This window comes from Saimiri boliviensis, chromosome 20, assembly GCF_048565385.1.
Source record: "Saimiri boliviensis isolate mSaiBol1 chromosome 20, mSaiBol1.pri, whole genome shotgun sequence".
NCBI classification, from domain to species: domain Eukaryota; kingdom Metazoa; phylum Chordata; class Mammalia; order Primates; family Cebidae; genus Saimiri; species Saimiri boliviensis.
This window is the reverse complement of record NC_133468.1, coordinates 34332501-34346737: the sequence shown is the minus strand read 5'-3', so window position 1 is coordinate 34346737 and position 14237 is coordinate 34332501. Positions and strand designations below refer to the sequence as shown.

At 57.4% G+C, this 14237-nt stretch overlaps 2 protein-coding genes across 2 annotated transcripts in view; one reads left to right on the top strand and one right to left on the bottom strand.

Annotated features, from left to right (window-relative positions):
• Positions 1-2910, top strand: part of BAZ1B (bromodomain adjacent to zinc finger domain 1B) — an 89789-nt gene extending 86879 nt beyond the window's left edge. Inside the window, exons 18-19 of the mRNA XM_039460490.2 lie at positions 500-603; positions 775-2910. Coding sequence (XP_039316424.1) covers positions 500-603; positions 775-1132 — 462 coding nt within the window. The 3' untranslated portion in view covers positions 1133-2910. The remainder of the gene's footprint in view (positions 1-499; positions 604-774) is intronic.
• A 5128-nt stretch (positions 2911-8038) lies between these two features.
• FZD9 (frizzled class receptor 9) lies at positions 8039-10423 on the bottom strand. The gene has a single exon (XM_039460489.2). The coding sequence runs from the start codon at positions 10150-10152 to the stop codon at positions 8377-8379; it is 1776 nt and encodes a 591-aa protein (XP_039316423.1). The 5' UTR covers positions 10153-10423; the 3' UTR covers positions 8039-8376.
• Between the last annotated feature and the right edge of the window lie 3814 nt (positions 10424-14237).

Below are 14237 nucleotides of genomic sequence, written 5' to 3'. Positions count from 1 at the left end.
AGTGGAGACCCTGCCCCTTCCTGCTTAGCCACTTAGCCCTCACATGTCTGGTGGAAGAGCCCAGGAAGGGAATTGGGCCTCTTGCTTCTCTTCCCAGAGGCACCTCACCTCCACAGAATTGGCTGCTGGTGGCCCAGATAGACTGGCTTTCTGCAGTGGCTTGTTGATGCCCTTCCATGGTATCACTGTAACCCCAGGTCCACCTGTTCTCCGAGAACAGTGGCCCCTCCAGCAGGACTGCTGGGAAAGATAGCCCCTGCTGCCAGCTCTTTGCTGCTTTGATCATCTTGCCCCCAGGGTAGGCGAGTGGACCACTGGGAAGATGCAGGCCTCATGGGCCAAGGGTGCTCCCTGACTTGAATGTCAGGTTTCAGCCCCTCTGCTTCAAGGAAGTAGTTGAACTGTCTTCCTTTTTTGAGCAGATACAGTCATTTTCTGCCCTGTCCACTCTTCCTCCTGTCGTGAATCTGTAATAACATTGTCCTTTCTTTCCTACCAGGTGCTTCAGAGCAAGCGGAGCTCCCGGAGGCAAAGCCTGGAGCTGCAGAAGTGTGAAGAGATCCTCCACAAGATCGTGAAGTACCGTTTCAGCTGGCCCTTCAGGTGAGTACTGTATTCTCAGGCGCAGGGGAGAGGAGTGGCCTGGCAGATGCTGAAAGCTTCCAGCGCCCCTGAGGGTCTCTCAGCCAAGCCCATCTTTCAGGACGTGTCTTAGTGGCAGGGCTGCTGCCATCAGGGCTGTGCAGATTCTCTCCATTTGGTTCTTCGCCACAGGGAGCCCGTGACCAGAGACGAGGCCGAGGACTACTATGATGTGATCACGCAGCCCATGGACTTTCAGACAGTGCAGAACAAATGTTCCTGTGGGAGCTACCGCTCTGTGCAGGAGTTTCTTACTGACATGAAGCAAGTGTTTACCAATGCTGAGGTTTACAACTGCCGCGGCAGCCATGTGCTAAGCTGCATGGCGAAGACAGAACAGTGTCTGGTGGCTCTGTTGCATAAACACCTCCCTGGCCACCCATATGTCCGCAGGAAGCGCAAGAAGTTTCCTGATAGGATTGCTGAAGATGAAGGGGACAGTGAGCCAGAGCCTGTTGGACAGTCCAGGGGACGAAGACAGAAGAAGTAGAGAGGCAGGGCCGTGGTAAGGGAGCTGAGGTGGGGAATAGCAGGGAACAGCTAGGGAGGGTGGGAGGGAGGCGAGAGAGGAAGACCAAAAACTCGGGAGAGATTGCAGGGAGTCCAGAAGTGCCCGTCATCCCGAGCTTATGCTGTTTTCCTAAAAGCTCTTTGGAGGGCTTGATGTTGGGCTGGTGGTCTTTGTCCAGAAATACTCTGGGATGAAGAGGGCCATGACCCTCCCTTCTGAGAGTTTGCAGGAGGAGCCTGAGGGTCTAGCTTTTCTGGTGAACCCAGTTCCTGCTCCTGCCTTCTTTTCTGAGGCCTCTCCCACTCTGGCTTCTGCCACAGTGCCAAGCCCCTTTGATCTTCAGGGGAGGGATCGCCGTGTTACATAGCAAGATCAGGGGTGATCAGGCCAACAGGGGAGATGGTGGCGAGTTTTCTTTTTTAATCTGTATTTATAGAGAGTCTTGTTTCTTTAAGCCCTACTCTGTCTCTTCCCTCATCTTCCTCTCAGGTGACAGTATCAGTGAGTGCCATACAGAATTCTGTATTCACCAGCATCATGAAACGGTTGTGGTCTTTTGAGTTGATCTTGGCAGAGTAAAGGGACATGTCCTGGAGCCATTCCTGAATATCTCCCCTTCTTTGCGACAACCTCCTCCTCCATCCCCCTCCCCCCCCCCAAAAAACAAAACTAAGGCACTTCAGTAAGAGACTGGAGTCCTGCTTATAATCATGCATATAACCTTTACTTTGATGGATCTGGCCAGAGGGGTGTTGGAGCGCAGCCCACCCTCATACCAGACAAGCTCTTAGGGGAGCAGAAGAAAAGCAGGAAGAATTTAAATGTTTAATTTTTTTTAAATTGACTTTTCTAGTTATTAAAAGTTGCTTGTTTCAGCAGTGATATTGTATAAAGAACATCTTGTAAGATACTCTGACATCCCGCTTTGGCACATGTACAGTACAGTTTCTATGATGACGTGTTTGCTCTAACTTCCCCGTCTTCTCCCTCAGCCCATCCCCTCTCCTGCAGAGCAGTTGGGTCGGAGGCTCACTGAGGCAAGCAGCAACATCGGGGGGCGGCTCGGGGGGTGCTGCGTCCGCTGCTTCCCATGCCCGTTCTGACCTCAGACTTGGAACTCCTTGAGAACCTGAAGATTCCAATGGTCAGTGTTGGTGGGGGCTGGGAGGAGAGAGCGGCAGAGAAGCTCTGAGAGCCCCTTCCCATAACAAATCTAGCTCTAGTTGTTATATTTAGGCAAAACTTTGTAGTCTTCTTTCCCTTTTATGATGGATTTTGATAAAAGTACAAAACAGGGTTTAATTTTCTTTTTTATTGACTTTGAATTTGGAAAATTTGAGCACCGAAGCTCTTCTGTACCTATTTAATACAGTCCACCAAGGGGATTGCAACTCCTAGAACATGAGAATAATGCCTCTATTAAACTGCAGAGTGTGGCCTCTGCTTCTCCCGTCCTCCTTGCCCAGGGACGGCGGGGATTGCTCCAGGGCTGGCGGGTCGTTTACCGTCCCTTCTGCAGGCATGCAGTTGGCACTGACATCACAGCTTCATAACCCCTGCCACCGCCAGCTTCCCTTGCCTCTTCTAGATCCAGTCTGTTCTTGTTCATAGTGAGAATCCTGTGTTCCCACTTCAGTGACACCTGAATCTTTTTTTTTTTTTTTTTGTCTTCAAGGAGGAAGGGCCCCATTAAAGGGTGAACTTGTAATAAATTGGTTTCAAATAAACCTCATGTACTTGTGTTTATACAGAAGAAACCATTCTGGTGGCTGTTCTTCGTGTTCTGTGTTGGTTGAGGGTGGGTAGTGCTGTCTCAAGCGCTGCTTTCCCACTGGCTTGTGGAGTCAGGTCCTCTGAAGGCTTGGCCTCCAGTCAGAGGGCCTCTCAGTGTTCTTCACCAAAGAAGGACTCCTCCAAGCCTCTCCTGGCCTTGTCTTCATCTTAAACCCTGAAAAACTTCATTTGAAACTAGGAATTAGGGTGAAAATGGTTTTTTAAGCCTTCACTGTGGGTTATCTCCTGCCACTTTAAAACCTTTTTCAAGGAACTTTTTTTTTTTTTTTTTTTTTTTTTTGAGACAGAGTTTCGCTCTTGTTACCCAGGCTGGAGTGCAATGGTGCGATCTCGGCTCACCGCAACCTCCGCCTCCCGGGTTCAGGCAATTCTCCTGCCTCAGCCTCCTGAGTAGCTGGGATTACAGGCACGCGCCACCATGCCCAGCTAATTTTTTGTATTTTTAGCAGAGACGGGGTTTCACCTTGTTGACCAGGATGGTCTTGATTTCTTGACCTCGTGATCTACCCGCCTCAGCCTCCCAAAGTGCTGGGATTACAGGCTTGAGCCACCGTGCCCAGCTTTTTTTTTTTTTTTTTTTTTTTTTTTTTTTTTAAAGATCCAGTCTTGTACTAGGCTGGAGTACAGTGGCACAGTCTCAGCTCACTGCAACCTCCGCCTCCTGGGTTCAAGCAATTCTGCTTCAGCCTCCTGAGTAGTTGGAATTATAGGCGCACACCACCACGCCCAACTAATTTTTTTGTATTTTTAGCAGAGGCTGGGTTTCGTCATGTTGGCCAGGCTGGTCTCAAACACCTGACCTCAGATGATCCACCTGCCTTGGCTTCCCAGAGTGCCAGGATTACAGGCGTGAGCCAGTGCAGCCAGCCTCAAAAATTTCAGATACGCACAGAAACAGTGAAAAAGTAGAATTCCCATGCACTCGACTCTGATGGTTCTATCACATGGCCAATCTTGTTTTAATTGTGCCTTCATATGTCTTTTTTTTTTTTTTTTTTTTTTTTTTTTTTGAGATGGAGTTTCGCGCTTGCTACCCAGGCTGGAGTGCAATGGCATGATCTCGGCTCACCACAGCTCCACCTCCTGGGTTCAGGTAATTCTCCCGCCTCAGCCTCCCGAGTAGCTGGGATTACAGGCACACGCCACCATGCCCAGCTAATTTTTTTGTATTTTTAGTAGAGACGGGGTTTCACCATGTTGACCAGGATGGTTTTGATCTCCTGACCTCATGATCCACCCGCCTCGGCCTCCCAAAGTGCTGGGATTACAGGCGTGAGCCACCGCGCCCGGCCCGCCTTCATATATCTTTTAAAGTCCAACTGGTTTGCCAGGCACCATGGCACGTGCCTGTAGTCCCAGCTACTCGGGAGGCTGAGGTGGGAGGATCACTTGAGTCCAGGAGTTCTGGGCTGTAGTGCGCTATGCCGATCGGGTGTCCGCACTAAGTTCAGTATCAATATGGTGACCTCCCGGGAGCGGGGGCCCACCAGGTTGCCTAAGGAGGGGTGAAACCGGCCCAGGTCGGATATGGAGCAGGTCAAAACTCCTGTGCTGCTCAGTAGTGGGATCTCACCTGTGAATAGCCATTGCACTCCCCAGCCTGGGCAGCATAGCGAGACCCCATCTCTTTAAAAAAAAATCCAACTGGTTGATGTGCGTAGGGTGCTGCTAGGCAGCCACCCGCCAATGAAATACAGATTTTGCTGAGCCACTGTCCTGGGCCCAGTTACTGAGAGGGCCAGTTCCTGACCAGCTGAGCCAGGTGAAGCTGGCGAAATGGGAAGAGCCTTTGAGGCCTGAGCCTTGGATGCAGCTTCTGTCGCTGACCAGCTTTACGGCCTTGGTAAGCATGGGCTTCGAGTCAGGGTCTACACAGGGGACTTAGGGATTTTTGTCCTGCCTGGAGGAAGCGGGCTTGCCCCAGTAGCAAATTGAATTTGCCCAGTTCATCCGCTCCAGCCCTCCACCTCTGGAGAAGAGACCCATGTGCCCGCTGGACATTTTCTGCATGGCAGCGGTGACACTCGGGGCTCCCAGCCTTCCTCTGTGAAGTCCTGCTCCTCCGGTAATTTTCCCAGGCACACACTAGGATACCACCTTGGGGTCGTCACCTCTGGTCATGTCCTGGTCTCAGCACAGTCTCAGCTGCCACCTCCCTTCAAGGGCCGTGGCCTTGTGGGGCAGCCACTTCACTTTGGTTATTGCAAACGGGGGTGTGGGAACTGCGTCTCTTGAGGACCGGGGTCTGAGTCATGGCTTCTGGGAGTCAGCTGAGGCCTGTCCTTTTTTCTCCTTACATCTCGTCTTTGGGGAGGGGACCTGGTCAGTTGACTTGGTTGGCAGTGAGGTGGCATCTGGATTCCAACAGAGCCACTCAGGGCACCTCTTCCTGCTGGCCAGGGGCCAGGGCGTCTCTGGCAGGACGCTGAGGAGCCCATCTTGTTAACCACGCTCTCCTAATCCGGGCCCTGGGCCTCCCAGTCTTATGACACCCAGGACTGCCATGTCTAGGAGCTGCTTCCTTGAGGGGGCAACTGCCTGGGAATAGGATCTGGGGCCCACCATGCACCCCACAGGGACAGGCTCACCCTTTCAAGGGGCTTGCGGGTGTGTGATGCTGCTCTCTGAAAACCCAAATGCTGGGCACCAGGGCCACTAAGGGGCAGGCCCCGGCCTGGACATGGCGATGCACATGCCAGCACTTGTGGGTTTCCAAAGTATTTTTGCTTGGCCCTAGAAGGTTCCTTAATGGGCACAGGCGGAGGTTTGGCAGTGGGAGGGGCATTTGTCTCCTCCCCACCTGCTTTGCCCAGCTTCTGGGGACATAATTTCACCAAGACGCACCCTGCAGTTCCCCACCAGGACCTAATCGGATCCCTGGTGTGGAAATCACAAAAACTTGAGGCAGACTTGGGTTCAACTCCCAGCTTGGCCTCAAACTGCATGGTCATGAGCTCCAGCAGCCAAGCCATCTAAACACTTCCCTTCCAAAACGGGGTGAGCAGGATCACATGGGAGGCCTGCGTTTCCTTTTTCCCTTTCCTCCAGGGCCTGGGACTTAATTTCCATAGCATCTTCCAGGGTTGAGAAGGCTGGTAGGGCCCTGCCCTCCCTGCCAGGTCCTGGCCTCAAAGCAGAACACCCTGGGGCCTGTTCTGACCTTGCACTGCCCCTCTCTTCCCTCCCATCCCAGCTGCCCTGGAAACCAGCACCAGGCTCATGTCTGTTGAGCAGGACGTGGCCACTGACAGCAAGGAAGAAGGTGCAGGTAGGTGCCCTGGGGCGCTCATCCTGCCCAACCCCCTGCCTTCCCCACACCCTGCCTGCCTCGCTCTTCCCAAGTCTGGAATCCTTTTGCTCCAGCTGCCCCTGTCCTGGTGCAGGCCCTTCCCATCTTCCCTTCCACTGCCTGTGAGTCCAGCTCCCTGTAGCCTCTGCCCCCAGTGTGGGCACTGCTGCCTCCAACAAGCACATTCTGTTTCCCACTCAAAGACCCTCGCATAGCCAGGCGCCGTGGCTCGTGCCTATGAACCCAGCATTTTGGGAGGCTGAGGCAGGTGGATCACTTGAGGCCACGAGTTCAATCAACCCGGGCAACGTGGTGAAACACTGTCTCTACAAGAAAATAGAAAAAATGAGTCAGGCATGGTGGCGGGCGCCTGTAATCCCAGCTACTTGAGTAGCTGAGGCAGGGGAATTGCTTGAACCTGGGAGGCGGAGGTTGCAGTGAGCCGAGATCATGCCACTGCACTCCAGTCTGGGCAACAGAGTGAGACTCTGTCTCAAATTAAAAAAACAAAAAACAAACAAAAAAAAAAACCTATGTGCAGCATCACAAGAGGGGTAGGGTCACTTGGCTCTGCTGGTAAAAGGCACACGGGGACTTAATGTATGCTCTGCCAGAAGGGAAGGATTTAGATGGAGAGGGCATTCCCCGTGAAATAAATGGCCTAAGAACAGGTGCTCGGGCTGCCAGCTTCCCTGGGGCAACACTGTTCCTCGTGGTGAGGGATACCGCTTAACCCCCTCAGCCCACGATGGTCTTGTCTCCTGGGAGCTTGACCCGACCCTGTTTGGTTCTCACCGGATTTTTCTTGGGGTAGGTCACAGGGCTCCAGCCTGAGAGGCCCTGGGTTTGGGGCTCTGCCTCACCATTGATCCTTGGCACCTGAGCGCCTCCCTTCTGGGGCCTCTTGGTGGCTTTAAAGTGAGGCTGGCAGCAGGGCTGGACCTCTGGAATCTCCTGGCACTGACACCAAATGCCGGCCGTGTGTGTAGTAGGCACCCAGGGACAGTAACTAAGACCCTCACCTGGCTGGAGTCACAGCAGCCAAGATGGGGCCTTGGGGTCTGACCCTAAGCCAATAGGGGTCTCCAGATGGCCACACATGCCCACCTACCCACCCAAAGAAACGGGGCAGGCCCTAGGAGCCCTAAGCTTTCACAGCATGCAGATGGGACATGGGGTCTTTCCCCATACCTCGCCCCAGTGTGGAGCTCTGCACACTGGGCTGCCTCTCCCACTGCTGCCATCAGCACCTCAAATCTGATAAGCTTCGGAGCTGGGGGCCCAATTCCCACTCTACTCAAGGGCTTCCCAGCTCCATGAGCATGTCTGTGCTACCCAGAGGGCCACAGACCAGTCCAGCCTCATCTTCGCCCCCCTGGAGATGCCAGAGAGCGGGCTGGAGCTGCCCTGATGGGCAATCTTCCAAGGCCCCAGGACAGGGCGTTCATGACAATGCTGACACAGGCTGATGCCCTCGCTTTCCACACCAATGAGAAAAGCAAGCCCCCGAGAAGGAAAACTTAGCCACAGCCTCAAACTGGACTCCTGGGGCCAGAGGTGCTGCCTTCACTCTGGGAGATTCCCTGAACATCCCGCAGGCGTCTCTGTCTCCATTTGGAAGATCAGAAACGGGTGGGAGGGGAAAACACGCACGCACGGTGTCTGGGACTCCTGCAGCTGTGCCGGGGACACTTCCTCCTGATTGGGGGGTGCCAGTACCCACCGCCAGCTCCACTTACAAGGCAGACTCCCTCGGGGCCCTCACCCTCCTACCTCCCCACTTCCCAGCCAGAGAGAACTCAGCAGTGCCACGCGGGGGTTTATTCCAGTCACAGCTTCCAGAGGAACGCAACAATAAATTACATCATTAAATAAACTCCGGCTGGACCGTGCCCCTTCTGCCCCCTCCTCTCCGTATCCTCTCCTAGGACCCTGTGGGGACTCAGCCTGGCCCAGCCCCCACGTTAGGGGAGCTGGGGACATGAGCCTCACGGGGTACCCTCCCTGATCCTCAGCCCCCTGGGCTCACTTGCCTGACCTTGACAGCTGGGCAGCTGCTAGTCAGCTGTCTTGGGGAGGAGGGGGGCAGGGCGTGGAGGGCAAGGAGGGGCAGCAGCCACCTCGCGCCAGGCCTGTGTAGCTAGAGGTGTGTGGGGTTCTCCAGAGAGGGGTCCGTCTTAGTCATGTGCAAGACCACGGTAGGAGCCTTATAGTGGCAGTGCATGCCACGGCCATAGCCCCCGGGGGTCCGGCAGGCCTTGGCCCGGGCGCGGCCAGCTGCCATCTTTCGGTGGCACAGGCTCTGCCAGGTCTGGAAAGTCTTGGAGCTCCACACCCAGACGCCGCTGGTGATGCCCACCACCAGCGACATGAAGATTTTGAGCATGAAGACGGCCACGGTGGGCACCGAGCCCCCTGGCAGCGAGCAGTCCCTCCGGCCTCCAGCCCCGGCCGCCGCTGCGCATGACTGCTCCGTGGCCCGAAGACGCCAGAAGTCCATGTTGAGGCGTTCATAGACGTAGCAAACAATGACGCAAGTGGCGGGCACCGTGTAGAGGATGGAGAAGACCCCAATCTTGACCATGAGCTTCTCCAGCTTCTCTGTGTTGGTGCCGCCCGTCTTCATGATCTTGCGGATGTGGAAAAGGGCCACGAAGCCGGTCAGGAGGAAGCTACTGCCCAGCACCAGGTAGCAGGAGAGAGGCACCAGCACGAAGCCTGTGAGCGCTGCCGCGTCCGAGCTGGCCACGTAGCAGAGCCCGGTCAGCTCATCCCCGGCCACCTTGCGCAGGGTCAGGATGACGATGGTCTTCAGCGCCGGCAGGCCCCAGGCAGCCATGTGGAAGTAGCTGCCGTGGGCCTCGATGGCCTCGTGGCCCCATTTCTTCCCGGCCGCCAGGAACCAGGTGAGCGTCAGGACCACCCACCAGAGCGAGCTGGCCATGCCGAAGTAGTAGAGCAGCAGGAAGACCAGCGTGCAGCCCGTGTTCTCCAGGCCCTCCTGGATCACGTAGAGCGCGCCCGCCTCCTGGTCACAGGCCACACTCTGCGCCCCTGCCACCGCGCGGATCAGGAAGGCCAGCGAGTAGACGTTGTAGCACATGGAGAGGAAGATGATGGGGCGCTCGGGGTACTGGAAGCGGTGGGGCTCCAGCAGGAAGGTGAGCACGGTGAAGGCGGTGGAGAAGAAGCACAGCGCCGACCACACGGCCATCCAGACCAGCGCGAAGTCCTTGTCGCGCCGGGACCAGAACACCTCGACGCCGGGCCCGCAGCGCGGCGCGCACGAGCGGCTCTTCTCCACGTACTGGAACTTCTCCGGGTTCTTGCAGGTGCCGCCGCCGCCCGCGCCCGGGCCCGGGTCTCCGGGAGGGCGCGCGGGCCGCGGCGCCACGGGCAGCATGCCCAGGCCCTTGTGGGGCTCAGTGGGGCCGGCGGTGGCGTTCTCGGGCGCCTCCATGCACAGCGCTTGCGGGTCGTTGCGCGTGGGCAGCCGGGCGCAGTCGAGCGAGTCCGGCCAGCCGAAGTTGAACTGCTCCATGATGGGCGCGCAGCGCAGGCGCGCCTGCTCGCACATGGGCCGGCAGGCGGGGATGGGCGTCGAGACCTGGTCGGTGCACATGGGCGCGTAGAGCGAGCACAGGAAGAAGCGCAGGTGGCTGTGGCAGCCGTACTGCACCAGGGGCGCGAACTCCGCCAGCTCGGCGGCCGCCTCGCCCTGCGACGTGTGGCCCAGCAGGTTGGGCATGCGGGTCAGGTTGTAGCCGATGCCGCGGCACATGGGGATCTCCACCGCCTGGCACGGCGCCGCCCCGCGCCCGCGCTCCGGGTCGAAGCGGCCGATCTCCAGCGCCGCGCCGCCCGCCGCCAGCAGCTGCCACAGCAGCAGCGCCCCCCGCAGCGGCGCCACGGCCATCCCGGGCGGCGCGGGCCGAGGGCGGGAGCGCGGCCCCGGCTCACTCGGGCCGAGCGGTCCCGCGCCCCGGTGCCTGCCCGCCACGTCGCGGGGCGCGGGCCATCGCCGAGCCGCCACGTGTGTCCGGGCGCCCTGGGCAGCGCGCGGGCAGCCGCCCGAGGGACAGGAGCCGCGGAGCCCGCCGAGCCGCCACCGCCGCTGCCACCCGAGCCGCCGCCGAGCCAGAGCCGGCGCAGCCTCCGGGGGCCGCAGCTACCAGCCCCCGGGGCGGGGCTCCGAGCGGACACGCCCAGGGACACGCCCCCGCGGGGCTTTAAAGGCGCCGCGTCTCCCGGCCCCGCGGAGCGAGGGGTAGGGTGGAGCCTGGTGGGTGCCTGCCCTCTCGCCTTCTGCTTCCACTCGGTTCTTCCCCTTCCCTTGCCACCTGGGCGAGGCTACGCGAAGGCCTTGTGCCCACACTCTCATACTAGGTCGCCTCATTTTTACTCTAGGCGGGAGGCTTTTGTTTTTGTTTTTGTTTTTGAGACGGAGTTTAGTCCTTGTCGCCCAGGCTGGAGTGCAATGGCGCGATCTCGGCTCACTGCAACCTCCACCTCCCGGGTTCAAGCGGTTCTCCTGCCTCAGCCTCCCGAGTAGCTGGGATTACAGGCATGTGCCACCAAGCCCGGCTAATTTTTTTTGTATTTTTAATGCAGATGGGGTTTCACCATGTTGCCCAGGCTGGTCTGGAACTCCTGACCTAAGGTGATCCACCCACCTCAGCCTCCCAAAGTGCTGGGATTACAGGCGTGAGCCACCGCGCCCAGCCGGGAGACTATTTTTATTTTTAATTATTATTTCTTTTAGAGACAGAGTCTCGTTCCCAGGCTGGAGTCTAGTGGCGCGATCATAGCTCACTGCAGCCTCCATCTCCCGGGCTCAAGCAACCTTCCGCCTCAGCCACTAGAGTAGTTGGGATTACAGGCGGACACCACCACTACCGGCTAATTTTGTATTTTTAGTAGAGATGGGGTTTCTCCATTTCAGTCAGGCTGGTCTCGAACTCCCAACCTCAGGTGATCTACCCTCCTTGGCCTCCCAAAGTGCTGGAATTATAGTTATGCTCCACCGTGCCCAGTAGGGAAGACCATTTCTAAGCCTTCCCACGAGTGGAAGCCTCCGCTTTGTACTCAGTGGCAGCTCAAATGCAGCCTCTGCCTCTCCTCTGGGTGTATGTGACCTGCGGCTCCTCTCTGAGCCTCAGCTTGCTTTTCTGTAATGGAGGCAGATAATCCTACTGTTAAAATCAACAATTCTGCCACGCACGGGGCTCACGCCTGTAATCCCAGCACTTTGGGAGGCCGAGCGGGGAGGGTCACTTGAGCTCAGGAGTTTGAGACCAGCCTGGGCAACATAGTGAGACCTCATCTCTAAAAAAGAAAATAGTAATAGTTAAAAATTTATTTATTTGAGATGGAATTTCGCTCTTGTTGCCCAGGCTGGAGTGCAATGGCATGACCTCGGCTCACTGCAACTTCCGTCTCCCAGGTTAAAGCGATTCTCCTTCCTCAGCCTCCCAAGTAGCTGGGATTACAGGCACATGCCACCACACCCAGCTAATTTTTGTATTTTTACTAGAGATGGGGTTTCTCCATGTTGGCCAGGCTGGTCTCAAATTCCTGACCTCAGGTGATCCACCCACCTCAGCCTCCCAAAGTGCTGGGATTACAGGTGTGAGCCATCAAGGCTGGCCTGAGGAAAATAATAAAGGGAAAAAAAGAAGAAAATCAACAACTCCTGTGTTGGACACCTGAATCGGATTGATCATGCTGCACACTTGACCTCTCTGTATCTTCTCAGCAATCCACGCTATCCTCATTTCCCAGATGGGGAAACTGAGGCTCAGAGAGGAATGACATACCCAAGGGCACAGAGCTACTAAGTGTTCCTTTTGTGACTGTCTGTTCCGGACCCCATACTCATTTCACAAGGCCACCGCACTCCTCTGGGGAGTGGCACCATCACCCTCTCACCTCTCTCTAGGCTGCCCCCCGGAGACCCCTGGCACCTGCTTAGACATTGCCACGATTCCTGGGTAGTTCTGTGGGTGAAATCCGATTGCCACCGGCAGGCCAAACAAGGGGCAAGGGACCCTGATCTGGGACTCTTTGGAGAAGGCCATCCGCCTTCCACCCATCTGTTCCTATTCCTTCGGCCTGGAAACACCTGGACGACCTGACTGGAAGGAAGGAGGGAGGGAGGGAGGGAAGGAGGGAGGGAGGGAAGGAGGGAGGGAAGGAGGGAGGGAGGGAGGGAGGGAGGGAGGGAGGGAGGGAAAGAAGGAGGGAGGGAGGGAGGGAAGGAGGGAGGGAAGGAGGGAGGGAGGGAGGGAAGGAGGGAGGGAGGGAAAGAAGGAGGGAGGGAGGGAAGGAGGGAGGGGGGGAGGGAGGGAGGGAAGAAGGGAGGGAGGGAAGGAGGGAGGGAAGGAGGGAGGGAAGGAGGGAGGGAGGGAAAGAAGGAGGGAGGGAGGGAGTGAAGGCAGAGGGCAGGCAGGCAGGCCAGCCCCAGCTTCGATCACCTGGGCAATGATAATGGCGGGTCCCAAGACTTGAGTAGCAGCTACCCAGAATAAAGTTGTGCTCTTAGGGATGGCAGTGGAAGCTCCTCCAAGCAGAGCCCCCCTCCCCACCTCTTCAGTTCCTGCTACACCCTGCACCCCACTCTCACTCCTTCCTAGAAACGCCCAGCAATGCCATGCCTCCAGGCCTTCGCCCGGCCTTTCTCTTCTTCTGTTCCACCTGACGCCCCAGATTGAAGCGTCACCTCCCAGGGGCAGCCTCCGTCCCTTCTGGCCGGGGCTGGAGGCTCCGCTCTGTGGGCCCAGGGTCCAGGCCGGCCCATCTGTCCAGCACACTGTGGCCTCTGCATCTGTGCCCTCCCTGGGCCCCATGCCAGTCACTGTTTAAAGGCCATGGAATAACATCAAGAAATAACATATTGGCCGGGTGGATGACTCATGCCTGCAATCCCAGCACTTTGGGAGGCCACAGTGGGAACCCAGGAGTTCCACACCAGCCTGGGCAACATAGCAAGACCCCCTCGCTCCAAAAAACAAATAAATAAAACATATTATTTCTCTCTGTATCTGGCCCCAAAGAGGCCTAGGTGCCCGGATGATAGTGATGTGTGGCCCCACCTCCTGAGACCCCAGCTTTCAGGGTGCCGGGGTGGGGGGGTCCCTTCCCACAGACTTGGGAGGTTCAGGCTGCTAGCAACCTCTTACTGTTGGGGCTGGCCTAAGAGCCAGGTTTTGTGGGCCCCCGCCTCCACCTTGCCAGGGTGGAGAAGTGTCGGGGGGCCCTTCCTCTGGCAGCCTCGGTGGGCAGGGTGCCCCAGGGGCTGTGGGATGCCAGGCCTGTCACCATGGCAACGGCCGCGCCTGGGAAGCCAGAGGTGGGGGGTGGATGAGCCCTGCCCAGTGCAGACTCGGCCTGGGAGGGAAGAGGCCTCTGGCCTCCTGCCCACGCAGCCGGCTTTGTCACCCGATCTCCCGCTTCACAAAGGCGGAACAATGCCCCTGGAGCTGGCTGAAAGGGAGACTATGGGAGGACCCCAGGGACTGGGAGGAGGGAGGTCATTATCAATCCCCATCTCCAGCGCCCCTCCCTGGGCCGAAGGGCCCCCCCAACCCCTCCTCCCCCCACCGAGAGATGCCTTCCCTCCTGGGGGCCTTGGCTGGGGCCAGTAGTTGCCCTACACATGTGGGAAGGGACGCCCTCCTGATCTGTGTCCCCGAATCCCCAACTCTCCCCTCCCTGGACACAGGTCACCCCCTCGAGGGTACAACCACCTCTTCCTTTCCTGCCTCCCCCACGCAGCGCCCCCTGACCCTCGTGCCCCGCTCTGGGCTTTGCCCATGTTGGTCACTCCTGAGCTCAAGTGATCCACCCACCACGCTGCCCCTGTGCCTTCGTCCCTACGAGCTGGGGAGGTCAGGGCCCGGCCGTACTCTGCAGCGCCTCAGAGCCTGGCTGGGAGCAGCCCCCATAAATATCTGTGGTGTGTAAAGAATGTCAGAATGAGAAGAGGGCCAGGGATCCTTCTGG

Bases quoted from the DNA above. Each gene is read 5' to 3' on its own strand.
- FZD9 (XM_039460489.2), bottom strand. From the start codon at position 10,152: ATGGCCGTGGCGCCGCTGCGGGGGGCGCTGCTGCTGTGGCAGCTGCTG.